The sequence below is a fragment of the Orbicella franksi genome, chromosome 10 (assembly GCF_964199315.1).
Source record: "Orbicella franksi chromosome 10, jaOrbFran1.1, whole genome shotgun sequence".
Taxonomy (NCBI): domain Eukaryota; kingdom Metazoa; phylum Cnidaria; class Anthozoa; order Scleractinia; family Merulinidae; genus Orbicella; species Orbicella franksi.
Window position 1 is genome coordinate 12779582 of NC_138154.1, and position 18601 is coordinate 12798182.

General features: G+C 40.1%; 1 protein-coding gene and 1 pseudogene across 2 annotated transcripts in view; both read left to right on the forward strand.

Moving 5' to 3' along the window:
• Window positions 1–7977, forward strand: part of LOC145499457 (uncharacterized) — a 21840-nt gene extending 13863 nt beyond the window's left edge. The window contains exons 6-10 of one of the 2 annotated variants that reach the window (XM_081478973.1): window positions 35–123; window positions 1329–1566; window positions 2324–2438; window positions 3593–3662; window positions 4494–7976. In XM_081478973.1, the coding sequence (XP_081335099.1) occupies window positions 35–123; window positions 1329–1566; window positions 2324–2438; window positions 3593–3662; window positions 4494–4580 (599 nt within the window). In that variant the 3' untranslated portion in view covers window positions 4581–7976. Of the gene's footprint in view, window positions 1–34; window positions 124–1328; window positions 1567–2323; window positions 2439–3592; window positions 3663–4493 lie in introns of both variants that reach the window. The other variant, XM_081478972.1, reaches the window with a different exon arrangement.
• Window positions 7978–13919: 5942 nt separating this feature from the next.
• On the forward strand, window positions 13920–15555 carry LOC145499891 (uncharacterized protein KIAA1958 homolog; annotated as a pseudogene).
• The last annotated feature ends 3046 nt before the right edge of the window (window positions 15556–18601 follow it).

Here is an 18601-nt window from a genome sequence, read left to right on the forward strand (position 1 = left end):
AATTAATACAATACTTACAATATTGACATTTTAGAACCAGATACTCCATCAAAGGTGATAAGACACTGGTCAGTGATCTTCCCTGGTAATCCTGCACTGAGGAATGTTATAGTGGAGTGGAAGGTCTGTACTAGCATTTCATATCATATAACTCTTGTGAGCAGGCAAGATGATCCAAATCTTGTGCTGAGATTGGCTACCCGATCAGGCAAGATGGTGCTGTCTTGCCCACTCAGGATTACGCACTGTCTCCCGCAAGAAAAACAAGTACCAAGCCATAATATAATAAATCCTTTATGGACCATTCAGCTTGTTTGGTCAAGATGGCTGGATATTGGTCTTCTTTTTTGTGTGTTGATGAACCGAGATGGCTTGGTCAAGGTCCATAAACACACAGAAGACCTCGGCCAATATCTAGCGAACTAAATTGACCCCACACTTGGTCAATAACCCATTATATATTACACTGTCTATATTGGAACAGTAATAATAATGCTGATAAATCCAGTCAAAACATGTAAATGACTATTTTAGGTGCTTTAATTGAACTGAAGACACAGTGAAAATTTTCAAAATGTATGACAAGTGCCTGCCTGTCTGTCTGGTCAGCGACCTGCTTAGCACACTTCCTATTCCATTCTTGTCATGTTACTTCCCTTCTGCCTGTCTGCTTTACCTCTCTCCTTCCCTTTCTAAGCACAATATCTGGAGGCGAAAATGATGGGAAAAATGAGAGAAATAGACTGAAATGTTTTTATAGCAGATGAAGTCTTAATGTTGTATTTCGACTAAACTGGCTTCACCTGTACTAAAATAAAGTAAGTTTTGATCATATATATATATTTTTTTTTTGCAACCTTGTATAGTAAAGCAGTTGTTTGTTTGTTTTGGTTTTTGTGACATCAAGAATAGTCAAGGTCTTGGTAAGTGTTACCAGTGTCATCCTTTGGCTTCAGCTGATAGTATTTACCTCGTCCTTGTTTGATGTGGATATCTCAAAACACCTCATTGAGTAACTGTTTACTCCTGGGGAGGGAACTCGGACTCATATAAGGACATGGCACGCTCGTGGGAAATTTTGAAAAGAACCCCTCAGGGGTACCAAAATCCTATTTTGTGGACGGGGCTTGAATTTGTTTTCACTGATAAGAAGTACTAATTAAAACACATTGAGGCTGAACGCCCCTAAGAGGTACCAAAAAAGCTTTTTTAACCCCTAAAAGGTATGGCGAGCACCCCCATCTTTTCTATATAAAATTCCTCTCCCCCCCCCCCCTCCCAAATTGGGTTTGTTATTAAAAGTACCTTCTCACAACTGTTTACTTCAGTTGACAGACAATGCTTCCTGGCGTGGCACTCCTGGTGAATATGTTGTTCTCTGCAATCACTATCTTCATACGCTGGGTTCTCTTCTGAACTGTGAATATCATGTAAATGCAACAACAAACACTGCAGTTTTACAAAGACTCGACTCTGCCAAAAGTTACCTTGTCTACATCAAGATGTGTAATGAAGAAAAAATGTGTGGTCCAGATAGCGAGCCATACATAATAAAGGAGCTTCAAGGTGGGTTAACAATGTATGTGTGTGTGTGTGGGTGGGGGTGGGGGGGGGGGGGGGGAAGGGAGTCTTAGGTCATGCTTTTTAAAGGGTGTAAAATACATGTCAGTGAAGAAGTCGACTCAGCTTAAATTCACTCGAGAAATGAAACTTCCTCAGCATCTGCAAGAGTTGAGCCAACAGCCATCCAAGTACATTGTACCTTTTGTTATCACTCAACTACTGAAGAATTTTCTGCTACACGTGGCCTGCTAATAGCCCATTTAATTTCGAGTTGCCCTAGGCCTCTCTGTCAAAGCGAGGCCTCAGTGGTGCACAACCATTCATATGAAAATGACTTTAATTTGCATGTGAATGAAATCTCATTTTCATATGAATTAGGATATTAAGCACCAAGACTCGCTTTGAGAAAGAGGCTAAAGGTAAGTCTTGAATGGGCTATTCCAAGCGTCATCAATGTGCTAGGTGACATTAAAGAGCCTTACAGTTAGCAGCTCATAAAGATTCTTGACTCGCCGTTTCAGAAAATTGTGGAATAGACTGTAAGTACTCTTAATAGAGAGGAGAGCTTGTTAAAAAGTTGATGTTCTACAGGAGAGCTTTAGAGAGGGGGATTATTTTGCGTTTGTTTTATTATATGATTTTTAATGGTTTCTGAGTCAGGGTGTGCTGTGTTTTCCTTGTTTGCCATTTATTTTTGAAAGAATTCTCGACAAGAAATAATTCCTGCTGAGCATGCAGCTGTTCTGTTTCTTACTTGCAGATAACTCAACAACACCAACGAATGGAGGAAAACTGAGCAACAAACAAATCGCTTTGATCACATTGTCAGTTGTGGTGGGATGCATAACAGCTTTATTCGCTATATACTTGATAAGGTAAAGAGATGTTTTGTCAGATTACTGCTTGGTAGTTCTATGGCTTTTTAGTATAAATCTACTTGCGTCCTGATTGGCTACGCTACTCACTATCTACTCTATTGTAGGTAGTGAGTAGTGTAGCAGTGTGCGCTTGTTAACGAACTGGCGGCCGCTTCTTTACGTTGTCGAAGCGTCTGTGAAGATGATTTAGATAACATTTTGAATGACTAATAGATTTATACGAAAACAATTAGATTATTCACTCTCGAGTTCTATGAGTGATAGAAATCTCGAGCTCATAATCTAATTGCTTAATAGCACCCTAACACAATAGCAACTCTTAAAAGCGACCATCTTTGAAAATCCAAAAGCATTTGCAATTCGAGCTACTTGCACTGATGAGTAAGTTGAAACAGCAGAGGCTAAGTTTCATGTGAGAAGTTAAACAGACAGCTTGGGATAATTACTGGTGATTAATTAAAAGCATTTTGAGTCTAAAAGACGTTCTTGATACTTGTTTCATTAATACTGCTGCATAACCAACACGAATTGAACTAGAACATACAGCGATTGCGTAGCTAGGGAATAATTATATCAGGTGTGGCATACATTCGGAAATCACATTATGTGACTGTTAAAATATCTAGGTTGCAGCAATTACGTAGTTTAGGAATATATGGACGTAGGTTGAAGCCAGTGTGTGCTAGTTAGATTGAAAGCCTTCCTTTGAGCCTGGAATTTTTTACCCGTCCGCTCTATCGTACATACTAAATGTTGCTAACCACGTACAGTGGAAGCTCTTCAATACGAACACGTCAGGAGCAGGCATGAGTGGCGTCAGTTTGACTTTGCCTGCCTATAGTTTGATCATCTCAAAGAAGTTTGTTTCCTTAAATAGAACTTCAGTTCAAAAAGTTTTGCTTGCTTAGCCTGTAAAAGCCAATTTCCTGCCGGCTAAAAACTCTACGAAAACTCCTCACAGCAACCAGTACATTTCATTTTCAACGGCAATTTTTGTCTATGGTAGATTTAATGTTAAAGGAGTACTTGCACTTTTAAATCACATTTGTAATATAATTAATAGTTACAATGTACCTCTCAGCTGGTGTACCCTGATACATGTATAAAGGCAAAGCATTAAGGCATTCAAAATTGATCTGTTATCTCCCCAGAAAATGGCGTCGAGGGCAATTACACGAGGTATTCCACTTAGTAACCTTGAGGGATCGTATTTTACTTCAGGTAAGTAGATCTGCAATTTTTCTTTATGTATTTACAATTAATCTTTATTCATCACGAACGTTTAAATTTGAGCTCTCTTAACACAGACTTCTAAGTAAGTCTGTTTTCATGGATGTGTAGCAAGGCTTTTTTTTTCCCTGAGGGAAATCTAAATTTCGATGCTTGTTAACCACATTCCTTTAAAATCAACCTAACATTGGTACAAAGTTTGGTACATGCCAGGCCCATATAGGGATGCATTGCTTGAGGGGACAATAACCTAATGGCCTTGAGGGCATCATACTTTGCACTCCTCAGTTGATATTGGGGTAGGTGCAGACCTTCTGGAGGTTTGTGTAGCTACTGTGCTATTGTCTGTAACCATCTCCGTCCCCGGGAGTTTCGTGTGTGCCTATTAGCTTCAGTAACTGTTGGAGTTTTTCCACCCAACATTCAACCTGATAACACCCCTTCACCACGATGATGCGCCTCTGAGGAGATAGAGACTGTGAGGTTCCTTGGTGCTTTGACTTCCGTAAGAACCCTAAAGAAGGCTGTAATGCTGAAACGTCGGTTGTTTTGTCGCATATCTGAATATTCTCACTTCAGCTATCTGATTCCATAACATCTTATCAATTCCACGTGCAGAACCTTTGTTCTTTAGTAATGCTCCAAACTTGTCAACTATCCCCAGGTATTCCAGAGAAATTATATTATATTTCTGTACTAATTCTGCCCAGTGTTCTGGGAATTTTTTTAACAAGGGCTACGGGTTCTAACGTCTCTGGCTGTGAGAAGCGACGGGTCAGCTTCAGGTTAGTAAACTGACATGTCATTGTCTTTTCTTTGCAGCCTCCTGTGCCAGCTAATTATGACTATGTAGATCCATCAGTTACAAAAGACTATGATCAGCTCAATTTGAACGAAGTTCAACTTTGATGTCACATTGGACAGCATGATAGATGTATTAAGACGCCTATCAATAGACGTCACTGCAGGAGTGCTGAGTCAAGCAGTCCTCCACAGGAAAAAAGATGGCGACTGTACATTTTAGCACAATACCATGGGAACCTTACACAGCCCATAAAGTAGAAGGAAAAATAGCCATACTTTTGCAATATTTGTCTTTGTGTTAACGACATTATGTATGTAAGGTTTAAAGCTCTCAGAATGTTTCTGTGCATTGTTATTATTGGTTGTTAAGTTTTTTTTTTTATGAGCGTTGTTAAAGTTTTCGTGCACTAAGAAGCATGGGTTAATGAACCAGTCGCCACCTTGTTTTTTTTTTCCTTAGGAGGATTGCCATTAAAATTAAGCTAGGTTTATTATAGCCCTGATTAACTTAACTGGTTTAAAGGAAAAATACGCTGAAACAAAGAGCAAAGTTACAAACAAACAAAAATAATTGCAACGAGGCAGGTTGCCAAAAAAATGGTTTAGGCTAGTTGAGTTAAGGAATAAATTGGCTTTTCTGTTAGAAGCTGAATTGATCGAGGCAGTTACTGTTAACTGCCCATACATGTTATATTTAATTACAACGTGAACATGTCTTATTTAAAAGTGACTTTGTATGACTGTGTCACACGACCTTGTCGATCATTGAAAAAAAGGTCCTAGAAAGACATAGATGCCAGAAGTGGAAAGAGCGCAATGAAATTAGTGAGATTTCTAATTTGAGGCCCTTGACGTTTTAGTGGGAGATTTTAGGACAATTGGACAGTTTGATAGTTCTGCTTGCTGTCCAGCAGCAATTTTAACGTCAGTGCCTCAGAATTGGAATTATCACTTATTTCATCATGGTGTTTCCCTTTCTGATATTTCGTACCACGACCTCTTTTTATGTTTGACAGGGTCACGTGACACGGTGTTGCAAAGGCCCCATTTAAACTGTATGTACATCAATTATTTCATGATATTTAAGCTGTGTTCTGGTTTTCATGTTTCAATTTACTTTAAAATATGAACTCGGTCAAGAATGATCGTCTTGTGGATAGTATTTTTGCTTACTGTTTTTATGGACACTAGTTCTCAGAATTTAGTACAACATCAACGCTATATCCTGGACGATGATTTTCTTTAGCATTTTCACCTACTTGCTTGGTGTTGTATAATTTTATTATTTGACACAAAATTAGACATAAGTCACTTTAGACTCCTAGGCTAAGTTCACATGGGACCAGTCCTAGACCCGAGAATCAGGTCTGTTCAGACGGGAATGTTCTTTTATCAGCATAGACTCTCTTTATGTTGAACTGGATCAGCGTGCTTCTTGATCCACCTGAGCAGATCAGATGTGTCTACCTCGTGATCACGCTCAGAATAATACTTATAAAACAATTTCAGGCTAGATCCATTTTAGAGTGATGTTCGTGGATACTGCCAAAATTGCACATTCCGTCTGAAAATGGATTGGTGTAGGTGTAGCACGGACCAGTTCAGTTTGAACGGTCTCCAAACCGGACCTGAGTTTTGCACGTCCAAACATTAACTTGGGCTGGCAAAGGACCGGAGCATTATAGCTAGCAGGTTGGTCTGTGAACCTATTTTGCAAGTTTTGCACCGGATCCATTGAAAACTGTTCCCCTCTAAACCTATCCTTGCACAAGTGATTGGTATTTGCCAGGTTTACAAAAAAAAAAAAAAAAAAAAAAAAAAATGGAGCACGCAGTTTTGTGCTGTCGCCCCTGCAGAAAATCTCAAAACGTTTCAATTCTAATTCTAGTTTTAATGGATAAAGTTTGAAAGAACCTCCTTTTTCAGAGAGGCATGCTGTGCCAAAGCATTTTCTATTAATAATTCATTCACACGCAAACCACTTTTGATATTGGAATTATTCGTGTTTTGTAAATAAAGACTGAAATTCTCTCTAGAATAAGGAATTACAATCATTAACTTTTTTTGTCACCGTTCCTTGCTGCAGTTACTCTTTTTTAAATATTTTGTATTACATTTTTGTATTTCAGCATTTCAGTCAGTGCAGTTGCTGCGGCTGTTTGTGTTGTTGTTGTCGTTAAGTTGACACTAAAAAACTGTACAAGTAGATGTATATGTACAGCCTTACAAAGGCATGCCAAATAAATATTTTCAAAAACATAAATAAACTTGATTTTCAATTCCGTTTTTTGGGCTACCTAATAATTTAACCCTTTCTTAATGTACATGAACCTGAAGTTGTTTTCTATGTAAGTCGTTTTATTATATGGCTAGCTCCGTGAGCGGGCAAGCTAACATGAGCAGATCCTTTGCTGTGATTGGCTACCCAAGCTGGCAAGGTGACGCTATATTACCCGCTGTGTCCCGCAAGAAACATTTCCCCGTAAGCCACATAATAAATCCTTTATTGACCAAGCTTGTTCGGCCAACGTGGCTGGATATTGGCCTCTTTCTCTTTTGCGTGGTTATGGAGCTCGATTCTGTCTCGCTCCATAAACACGCAAAAAAAGAAACAACTTGGCCAATATCCAGCCATCTTGACCTAACAAGCTTGATCAACAACCCATATGTATCTGACCTGAAGACCTGAAGTCATCATTTTGGTTGTGGAATGCAGTGACGTATTTAGGGACATAATTAGAGCAGAGGTCCTCCTTACCGAAGGCGTGCGAATGGAGCCCCATAGGAAGGGAATTTTGTAACCCATTGAGCCAAAACATTTGGTAGGCCCGGGATTGTCCGTCCGTATAAAACACGTAAAGTAAACAGTATACAAGCATTACACTTCCAGTAGCATATAACGAATATGCCTTGATCTGACCCATGAAAATAGTGATCAGAACATGCATAACATTAACAGTTTTTGTAATTTATACCTGTTTGCCTATTCACAGAAAATGCACATTAGAGGTTAGTTTTTAATGCACTCATTGTCATCCGCTTTGGATTTGTCTGAGTGACTGAAAGCCGTCACCTCAATGTATTAAGTTTGTTTTGATTAACATGTTAGTGAGTTGCGTGAACCGAACGCTCAAAGACCAAACAAATTAAAACGTTAGAAACAGCCATTTGCAAATGCTTGAGTCCCCAAGGTCTACATGCCAGTCCCCGTAAAAAAAAAAAATTAATTTATATTATGGCTGCTAGTTTCAACCAAGCTGCACAGATTCAGGACACTTTAAATCAGCTTTGTCTCATCAAAAAGGAGTTCTCCAACTTCCAGTGGCTCTGGTCTCCCATTAAGGACTGCAGTGGTTTTATACTGGTTAAACAAAGTGAGTTGTTCGATGATTCTCTCCACATATACCCTCCTTTACTGTCCTCTTTGCCATTACCCTCTCCAAGGACCTCCTGCATGGAAGCTGGATAATATCCAGCTTCTTGAGGTCATGAAACAGGGCTGGACAGGGTGCATTAATAGCAAGAGCCACTTGCCAAGGTGCCTGCCTCCAATGATTAGAACAATGTCCATATCCTGTAAAGAAAAACAAATATGTAACAAGGAGAAGCTTAAATTAATGAAAAAGCTAAGAACTATGTGTAAAAGCATCTCCAAGCTAATGGGTTAGGGAACATTCGTTTTTTACAAGGCGGCGGGGGGGGGGGGGGGGAATTAGGGTTGAGGGGAGCATGCCAAAAAAAAGTATTGCTTGAAAGGCGGGGTGGGTAGTTTAAAAAAATATGGTGTTTAAATGGGGGACACTCAAAATATTACCTTACCTTCTACAGCAGCTTAAATGTCTTGCCAGAATGTCTAAAATAGCATCCACTGATGAGACTCTAAAGATTTTAAGTTTCCCGGGGAAATATACCACCGGACCTCCTACTTTGTTACGTACGTACTCTGCAGCGGGAACTAAGTCCTTACTAAGCATTTGGCTGCTAAATATAGCTCAGCCTCCACAAATAACTTCCCCTTGACAAAACAGGCGATGCCAGTTTTCTTCTCATGCTTTTGTCTATTTTTACTGGAATATAGGTATTGTAATGACAGCATCCTTACTAGTGCAAAACGACTGCCAAAATAGCGTTCCTGAGCTTCTGAAAATTTAAAATTTTCTGCTGGAGCATGCCCTCGAATCCTCCTATTATATTAGACACCTTGCAGCAGATGCTAAACCCCTATTAAGAATTTGGTTGCTAAATATAGCTTAACCTCCACGAGTGACCTATCTTAAAAAAAGCTCAGTTCTTTATTTTATTTTATTTTATTTTATTTTATTTTATTTCATTTCATTTTTTTGTCAATTCAAGCTACTTCACAATAAAACACTATTCAGTAGACTACTTAATTAGTCCGTGGTTTTCTATTTAGCAATAATTTTTAGAGGTTCAGGTGTTCCACGGGTTAACAAAAATCACATAGGGGGCAAGCTGACAAACTGATTGTAAATAAATGATTCATTCTATACTGCCAGATAATATACGAATCAATAATTACCAACGAGAAGGGTGATCACTAGCGTATTTGCTCCAAACACCAGTATGTTGAACGTGATGCCGTCCACGCATGGGTCAATGGAGGATGATGACATACCCTCTTCGGAATAATACAACGCCCGGGCGGAGTATGGGGTTGGGCGCCTGGATGTTGCTTATACAAGGTAGACGTGTTAATAAACCGCTGTACATGTTTACCTTGCTTGCTTGCAGTTAGCACGGTTAGGTTTGCTTGCGGTTAGTGTCACTCCATTTTGCTTGCGGTTAGCGTCACTCCATTTTGCTTGCGGTTAGCGTCATTCCATTTTGCTTGCGGTTAGTGTCACTCCATTTTGCTTGCGGTTAGCTTTCATTTGTATGTTAGGGTAACTCTATATTAATTTATATTACTGTTCATTATATGTAGTTTAAATTTTCGATTTTCCGGCAGCTAGCAGCTCGGTGGTACAGTGGTAAGTAAGGGCGCAGTGGCTCGTTCGTTTAGGAACCCGAGAGGAAGTCACCCTCAATCTACGCCCGTGAGGTAGAAACACCCACCCTCTTCAGGAATTCTACTTACAGCTCCTATGCCCAAATTAAGGAATGTGACAGACAGAGGTGACAGCATTAACCTGTTCTCGAATGGATCTGCCATAGGGCTCAAGAGGGAAAACAACACCACATAAAGTCCTGAGGTGATGAAAGCTAATCCAACATAGGCCCTGCTCTCTCCACCCAAAAAGATAAGAGCAGACGTCAAAACGAGCTTGCGAATGATTTCAATGTACTCCCAGTACCATGCACGGGAATGATAGTTTTCGAAGAGGAATCGTAATCCCATTACAACTCCCGTGGCTTGTTCTTGATGTTCCAAAGCTTCATTCTCCGAGTGGACTATATTGCCCTTCGCTTGCTCTTGAGGCATCAAACCTTCATTCTCGGCGTGGATTACATTTCCCGTGGCTTGCTCTTGAGGCTCAAAATCTTCATTCTCTCGGGATGGATCAACTTTTCCGCGTTTTGTTCTTGATGTTCCAAATCTACATTCTCGGTGTGGATAGCATTCCCTGTGTTTTGCTCTTGATGTTCCAAATCTTTATTTTCGGCGTGGATGACATTTCCCATGTTTTGCTCTTGGGGCTCCAAATCTTCATTCTTGGCATGGATTAAATTTCCCGGGTTTTGTTCTTGATGTTCCAAATCTACATTCTCGGTGTGGATAGCATTCCCTGTGTTTTGCTCTTGATGTTCCAAATCTTTATTTTCGGCGTGGATAACATTTCCCGTGTTTTGCTCTTGAGGCTCCAAATCTTCAATCTCGGTGTGGATAGCATTTCCCGTATATTTACGAGTCACACTCTTACGCAGCGTTTTTTTCCACGTATTTTCCAAACCAACCAACGACCCCATAGAAAGTGTAGCATATAACTCTTCTTGAACCCGCAAGCACGCGAAACTACTAACGGCTTGAGCTTGGCAATTTATTATGCGACACCGTAATTGCGTAAGCATCACAACGAACAAGTTGATATTTCATTGTTTTGTATCGAACATTTGATTGGCTGGAATTGAAAATGGGACATTTGATTGGTTGGATTTGAAAATGTTGGAATCTATTGTTTCAGTTCTGCCATCTGATTGGTTTTCATTGTCTGGGTGGGCCCCGTTTCAGTAAACGCACTGTAAAAATTACGCAAAGTTTGTATCTCTCGGGCATGTCCAAGCATATAACAAAAAGGTTATGTTTCTGATTAAAGTAATTCTAAACTTGCCTGGCATCTAAATCAGCCCTTGCAATGGCTAAAATGTTTTTCATGCAGAATGTCAATCATCTAGTTCCTTTCGTTTCAATGTTTCCTTTCTGGCCTATTTGTATTTTTTCTATCTTTATCTCTTTGTCTACAGTCCACACAACCAAAAAACCGCTTCCACAAGCGAGGGCGAGACTAACATTTTTCTTTGCAAGCCAAACAGCAACTCTAACCCAAGTGGAGTGTTAACTGGGACATTTTTCTGACTACCTGATTAATTAAAAGGCCAAAGGTTTTGGTCTCGCGTGACTCCTAGTCGTTCAAAACATGACACTGAGCGGATGGCGTGACTTCCACTGACCGGTTAGGATGAAACCTTGTTCACGGAAGGGATCATCGTTCTAGACAATAACAGAGCACTAGTTAAAACAGCACTTTTCAAAATCACAAGGGGTTTAATAACTATGAATAAAATTCGATGCACGTTTTAGTGGTAAACATCCCTTACAAAGCAGAGCATTATTTTGAACAATTCTTCCGCATTCGCTATAGTACAGACATGATATGTCCGTATAGCACGTGCGGAAGAATTCATGTCCAATTTAACCACGTCTTCGCACGTTTGCTCAATTAAAACGCCCGTGTTTTCAGTTCAGTAAGATCAGTTCACTGTAGTTTTCTCAGGCTATAGTGATCCCTTCAACCTCATTCAAGTCAGCGAACCAAAGTGAGTAGGGTATCTTTCTATAGTGTCTAATGTATAGTTCCTTTTTATTGGTTATGATTTGTTTTCATGATTGGTTGTGAGAACTGGCGTTATTTACTGCGAGGACCTTTCAACTTTGATCCAAACACGAATTCATGCAATTGGATCAGTTAGTGTGAATGTCTTGTATGAGTTATATAAACTAATTGAAAATGTCTAATTTCATGACAATTTTTTTTCTTTTTCTTTTTCTTTTTCTTTTTTTTTTTTTATGACTATACGCTTAGCCGGATAACTTAGTAAATTAGCTCCTATTGACGACTGATCCTAGAAAGAGAACCCAAGGCAACACTAAAGCCAATGGGCGCAAGACTCGTGCTACTGACGATAGAAAAAATGGGACATGTTCTATAACTGTTTTGGTATTTTACGTTCTACAAATGACATTCACTCTTTTTTCTTCCGGTAAAAATTTATTTGATGAGAAAGTTGAGGTCGATCTCTAAGAACATGCTAAGGGAACAACCCAGGCGGCGAGTCACTATGACTCACTCTGGCAAAATGTTGCACGCGAGTTTATTCAGTGCTAGAACAAAATTCTTTCAGAGAGATAATTAAACATAAACGATGGGTTTATCTTATTCCATGGGCTTATTGTAGATCTTTTTTGCTTGTATGGCTGTCTGTAACTCTTTTTTAACCGTTACTGGATTATTGGATCTTATAGCAAAAGAACCAAAATCTAAAACGATCAGAGACAACAATTCAGGTTCATATGGCCGAAAAAAAAATTTAAAACGTAAGAATTTTAAGCTTTAGTCCAAAAATTAGACGCTTTTTCCCAAAACATGTATATGTATATAGGATATTAAATGAAATCAGTCTGAAATGTGTTTATGGTTCACATATTCAGCACTAGGCAAAGCTTGCGGATAAAGAGATCCGTTGAATTTCTGAAAACGTGATCAATAAGGACTTCCTGTGTAGCTGAGCTTTGAGGAGGTAATTAGCAACTGTTTCTTGTGTGATCATACTTTTTCCTCTTACTGCTATATCTACATGTAACCATTTTGCATTTTCCTTGTAATGTCTTATGACAACTCGTAGGCTATCCTAGACTACCACATCATGAACTTACAGTGTTCAATTTGAAATTATTTATGGCTTCTGTTTCATTAACATCTGAAAGCAATAAAGCTACTTGGTGCATGACAGCGGTCATGAATCAATCCCGTTCGTTTGAGTTGCGGGATTCCTTCGTGACCGCTGTCATGCACCAGAAAGTCAGTATTGGGTCTAACCATAGATGGCATATTCTCTAAGGACTTTTATTCCAATGCAGCAAGTATAGATGTTTCGATATTGATAGGTCTTTTAACAAATTTTCTGCCTCTATAATGAAACGACTACCCTCTTCCCCCCTGAGGTAGTGCCTTTTGTTTTTCAGTTTTTCTTGTTTTGTTTTGTTTTGTTTTGTTTTGTATTTTTTTTTTTAATTCCATCACCTTTCCCTTTTTCACTCGAGTTTCCCAAGTAACCCGCGTCAGTTATTTTCACCAAGCCTCACACAGGTGACGACAAAAACGGCGGATAAGTGACCTTGGCCAAGTCATAATGCTTGTTTGTCTTGGCCAAATTTTGTAGCCCTACCAGGACTCGTAAAATGGTCTAGGCGGTCCCTATGATAGAGCACAAAGTAACAATATCATAGAATGTCCAAAGCCCAAGAGGAACACGAACCACTTGCAAGTGGACTCACTGCAACGTCTTGGAAATGTTATGGCGCCATTTCCATAGTCTACTAAGCAATTATTCCTCTGGCGGTTGTTGAATATAAGATGATTATAGCCAACTCGGCGCTACGCACGTCGCTGGCTATCTATGTTAGGGAGTTTAAGAAAACCACGACGGTAACGGCAACGGGAACGTCGCTAAACAAAAGATTTGATGAGGAGAACATTGGATGTGCACGTGCGTTATAATTCTTGGTACATTTCTTTGCCGTCCTTTTCAAGACAACAACGTGAAATGACCAAATTCTGCGTTGTCTAGAGAACGTGAGCCACGACGGCTAATTCTTTAAATTTTTATTTCAAGTTTATCGCTATGTCCCAGATTCAGTTTCGTGAAGGTTTTGACGGTGATAAACAAAGTAAATAACTTTAGAGTATCGCGAGATTCGTAGATAAAATATAAAGTCATTTGTTAATCGACGTTGTCCTCGGCGTCGGCGTCGTGGCTACTTAAATTACCTAATCTCATATCCAACGCGCGCTCGTGGACTATTTGTTAAATTAAAAACGCCCTCAAAATATAGAAAACTAAATCAAAATTTAGGGGAAAAAAACGCCCCAAAACATTACGCGTACGCTCACCATAGTTGAAGGGCACAGTATAACGGATCATATGTCATGATGGCTAAGCCATTGTAAACTCTTGAATTGCATGATGAAGTGATCCAGTTTTTAATAAATTCTATTAGTATATTCTCAGCTCCGACTATTGCATTTCTAGCTCTCTAATTGGCTCAAAAACTCCGACTATGAGCCATTAGTCGGAGTTTTACCTAATATGGAAAATAATGCGCCAAGTTTAAAAATTTTCCGCACGAAGTTTTTAACTTCAGCTCTCCATAATGGCCGATACTGGCAGGTTTCAGGAGCTGTCTCCCTCTAAACTTCAAGAGATATTAGACAATGCTATCCCAGAAAAAACGAAGAAAGCCACAAAGTTCGGCATGAACATATTTAATGGTACGTATGTGGGAGTTTTACTCAAAAACTAGCAACAATTGTTACGTTCACTGTCGATATTTTGATAATTTATTCGTAACAACGACAAAAATTCTTACCTCGTTATTTACAGAATGGCTGTCAAGTCCTGTTGCCACAAAATTTTCGAAACGAATTGAAGACATGTCCAAAGAGGAGCTAAATGAATGCCTTAAATGTTTCTACACCTCCGCAAGGAAGAAAGACGGGAGGTATTACAAAAACACATCCATGAAGTCCATTCGAGCCGCCATAGATCGCTTTCTTCGCTCGCCACCAAACAACAAGCCTTTTTCTATCATCTCCGACGCTGTGTTTACCGAAGCCAATAAAGTTTTGGATGCCTTTGTAAAGGATCTCAGAAAGACGGGTAAAAAGCTGGAGTTGTCCATAAGAAAGCAGTGTCAAAAGATCAAATCCAGAGGCTCTTTGAAAGCGGCGAACTTGGGCCGGCCGACAGTCAAAATCCAGCCCAACTGCAGAGAACGGCATGGTTTCATCTCACCCTTTTCTTCGGACGACGAGGAAGAGAAAATCAGCGGCAGTTGAACCCTGGAATGCTCTCCCTAAGAACAACGCCTAGAGGTGTCGAGTATTTTGAGTTAAACAGACGACAGCCTGGTTCACTGCGCAGCACAAAAAATCATCAAGGCGGCCTTGGAGACTCTGAGGATGAATCCGACGCGAAGATCTTTGCCGTTGCTGGTTCTCAGAGGTGCCCAGTGAAAACAATCAAAAACTACCTACATCACCTGAACCCGAGTTCCGAAGCTCTTTTCCAAAAACCAAGAGACGGCCAAAGTCAGAAATTCAGTCCAACAGATGACAAAATCTGGTATTGCAACTCGCCGGTTGGCTCGAGCATGCTGGACAACATGTTGAAAAATATGAGCAGGCGAGCTGGCATAGAGCCCCATCTAACCAACCACTGCCTCAGGGCGACAGCAGTTACAGTTCTGTCTGACCATAACTGTGAAACCAGACACATAAAGTCTGTTACGGGACACAGATCAGACCAGGCGGTGGAATCGTACAATGATCGCCCATCCATAGAACAGCAAAAGAAGATGTCGCACGTTCTCAGTGATTTTGTCTCAGCCGGAGCCTCTGAAGCTTCCCCATGCACTGGTATCTCTGCAGCTGAGAAAGAAAACCAATGCCACGGCCAGCAAGAACGGCAACCTCAAAGTGAAGGGACAGTTTTAGTCCAAAATCAGTTCGTAAACACCGAGGTTCGGCAAAGCGAGCGAAGAAGCTTTCCGCAGGTTTTCTTCAACTGCAATGTCCAAGTTCACAACTACTACGGAGGCGGAGAATCAGGAAAATCTTCCTGAACTTTGAACACTATTTAAACACTTGAAAGCTTCCGAAGCGGTCTTTTTCCCTTGCATTTGAACGGTTGAATATTTCAAGGTTGATTTTGTTTAACAGTTGACCACAGTTTGTCGTTTGTGAAGCTGTCAAATTTCATTCAGCTCATTCAGTGATGTAATAATCAGGTGATCACGGCGCGCATGTGACCGGAAGTTGTATGTTTTTTTCACCGCTTTGTAAAATTGTTGAAATAAAAATCGGCGGCAAAAACCCGATTTGAGAATATACTAAAACAATTATTCCATTCGACCTTGTTGGATATGAAGTGATCATAACCAACTCGCGCTACGCGCTCGTTGGTTATTAATCACTTCATATCCAACGCGGTCTCATGGAATAATTGTTAAATAGACTCTTACGAGAGCTTGTCAAGGTAAGAGAGTGAATCCTCCATATAGGTCCTCTAACTAATGCCGTGTTTTCACGAGAGAGGTTTTCCACCGTTACTGCTTACCGAGGTTTCGCAACTAAACTGCAGTTATTAGAGAAGCTGTTTACAGGAAACTAATTAACTAAAGTAGGCCGCATACAACAGACGGTTTGAGGTTTTCTCGGAAACCAAGTGCTGCAACGTTGCTCAGAAACTATATTGGAAAATCGCAAAATTTGACTTAACTCCAATGCCGAACGCAGATCGTTGTCAATTTGCTTGCGGTGATGTTGTGCCAAACTCTCCTTAAATGTAAAGCTACTGTGTTTACACGATTAAAAATTTCACTTCAGTAAAGTTAAAACAAAACCAAGGTAAACACGTAAACATCACTCGTGAAAACACGGGCTAAAGCCTTGGTCAAACGGCGCATGATAGTCGATGATAGCTGATCAGTGATAGTCGGTGAAAATTATTTTTTAGACATTGCACCAGTTCTTCCGCGTATACTACTCGCGCGTTGCGTGGATGTTTTCGTGGAGGATTTGTTTATGTCGTTTCGTTTCGTTTCGTTTCACTGAGCCAAGGAAAACCTTCAACGCTGTGGGATGTCTTCTTTGATATTTTGATAACAAGCAAGGGAGCTTTGGCTCTCGGTAGTACATTTCGAAACTTAAATAGGAGTTTAAATACGTATGTCCCCTGCATAAACAATGACAACTGAATGAACGGCGGAGAAATGTTTAGACAAAACGAGAGCAAAGCAAACAAACGCTAAAACACAAGCTAGGCAACCGAACAAAAAGAGATGGTCGAAAGTGCAGGCAGACGCTCGCTGCCCAAGTAGCAAAAAGCAGTTTAAGCTGCAACGGCAAAAACGCCGAAGACAACGTCGATTAAAAAACGACTTAATATTCATCCTACGAATCTCGCGAGTTTAGATTCATTCAGTTTGTCTATACTGTCAGAAATATCCCAAACAGAATATATGTAAGAAAGCATCAAAATTCCGAAAAAGAAATTTAAAAAATTGGCCATCGTAAAGCTCACGATTCTCGAATATGCGGAATGTGGCTATTTCACGTTGTTGTTTCGTGACCTTTTGTAAACAACGGCAAAGAAATGAACAAAGAATCAAAACATATAAAATCAAAGTGGCTATGAGCCACTCAACTTGGAAAATGGATCGTCTGTAGACCGTGGCAATTTCGATGCCACTGACTTGAGGTTTTAATCCGTAGGTTAAGTTAAAGTTAGAGCTCAGTGGCATTGTTCAGAACTGGTGCAAAACGCAACTGCAAAAGAATAACACACTTGAAACATTCATGAAGTTATCGGTCCGAGAGACCGAGTTATCCTCGTCGGAGAAAGTACCGCTTCTTGTCCGATCACCAAAGCATGTATTAATTCTCATTTTCATTCCTCTCCTTTCTCTTTTTCGCTCTTTTTTTTCCCAGCCAATATCAGTGATTTTTTTCTCCCTTTGTTACCTTTCCTCGTCTCAGAAATTAAAAGAAAAAATGCATTCAGCGTAGAGTCACTATACCACAAGGACAGCACCGCGTCTTGTCCGCTCAACAAAATTCAGCCCTGTTCGGTGGGGTCCGTACCTGGATGGGTGACCAAATACGAATACCCCGTGTTGTAATAACTTCTTTTTTTTCTCTTTTTTTTTTTTTTTTTTTTCCCTTCCCTTTCCAAGGCGATATTAAAGACTGCAGAACTCCCAGCATTGGTAATGTCGTTTCGTCTATTACTCAACTATTTGTTCCTCCTTTCGCCATGTCCGTATTCAAGTGTGCTTAATTACAATATCGTATAAGTAAACAGCGGAACACGTCGTTCAAATTCTCAATTTCCTTGACTGTTGATTGTCTAAAACATTAAATCACGGCTTGCATTATTCGAAAATTCATACAGTTCGTCAATTTTGCCACTTTCAATGTCTTCTTTTACGGCAATCGAGTATGAGCGGACACCTTCGGGAAATGAGTTATTTATATAGCTACAGTTGTTTATATAATTACAGCGGGTAGCTTCTATGTATTAAAACGTTCATGCGAAAATTTATTCAATGTAGAGCATTTCTGCGATAAGATATTGGGTACTTGCGTCAGAAATTCAAAGAATAAGTAACTTGACACGGTGCAAGCGACTGTGAAAGGGCCTTAAACGGCGGATGTTCGAAACCCGGGGGGGGGGGTTACTCCTATATGAAAAGGTCGGGGTTGCTCGTCGTCTCAGGTACAACTCAAGGATTCTGGTCTTACTAACGAAACATCACCATTTTAGCTGCCAAAGTATCCTTTAGGGTGCACCCGAAGATATAATAATTAAAAGAAACACTCTCATTTAATTTCTGTTTTCAGGCTTGATTTCCGCTGATCTCTCGAATACGCGAGTCGCGTCTGCAAGTGCGCGCGGGATCCTTTCTTGAACAGTGACTAGTGATCGAACCTATTCCGTTTTAAGTGGTGTCTTTCAGGGGTCTGAAGATGATCGGGCAACTCCCATATTAGTCTCCTTTAGGAGTTGAATTCAGATTTTTGCGACAAACATCCATGACATTTTCATATGGGGATTCCCCACCCCACCGGGATTTCAAATGTCTAACAGGAAGTGACCCAGTGAAGGAG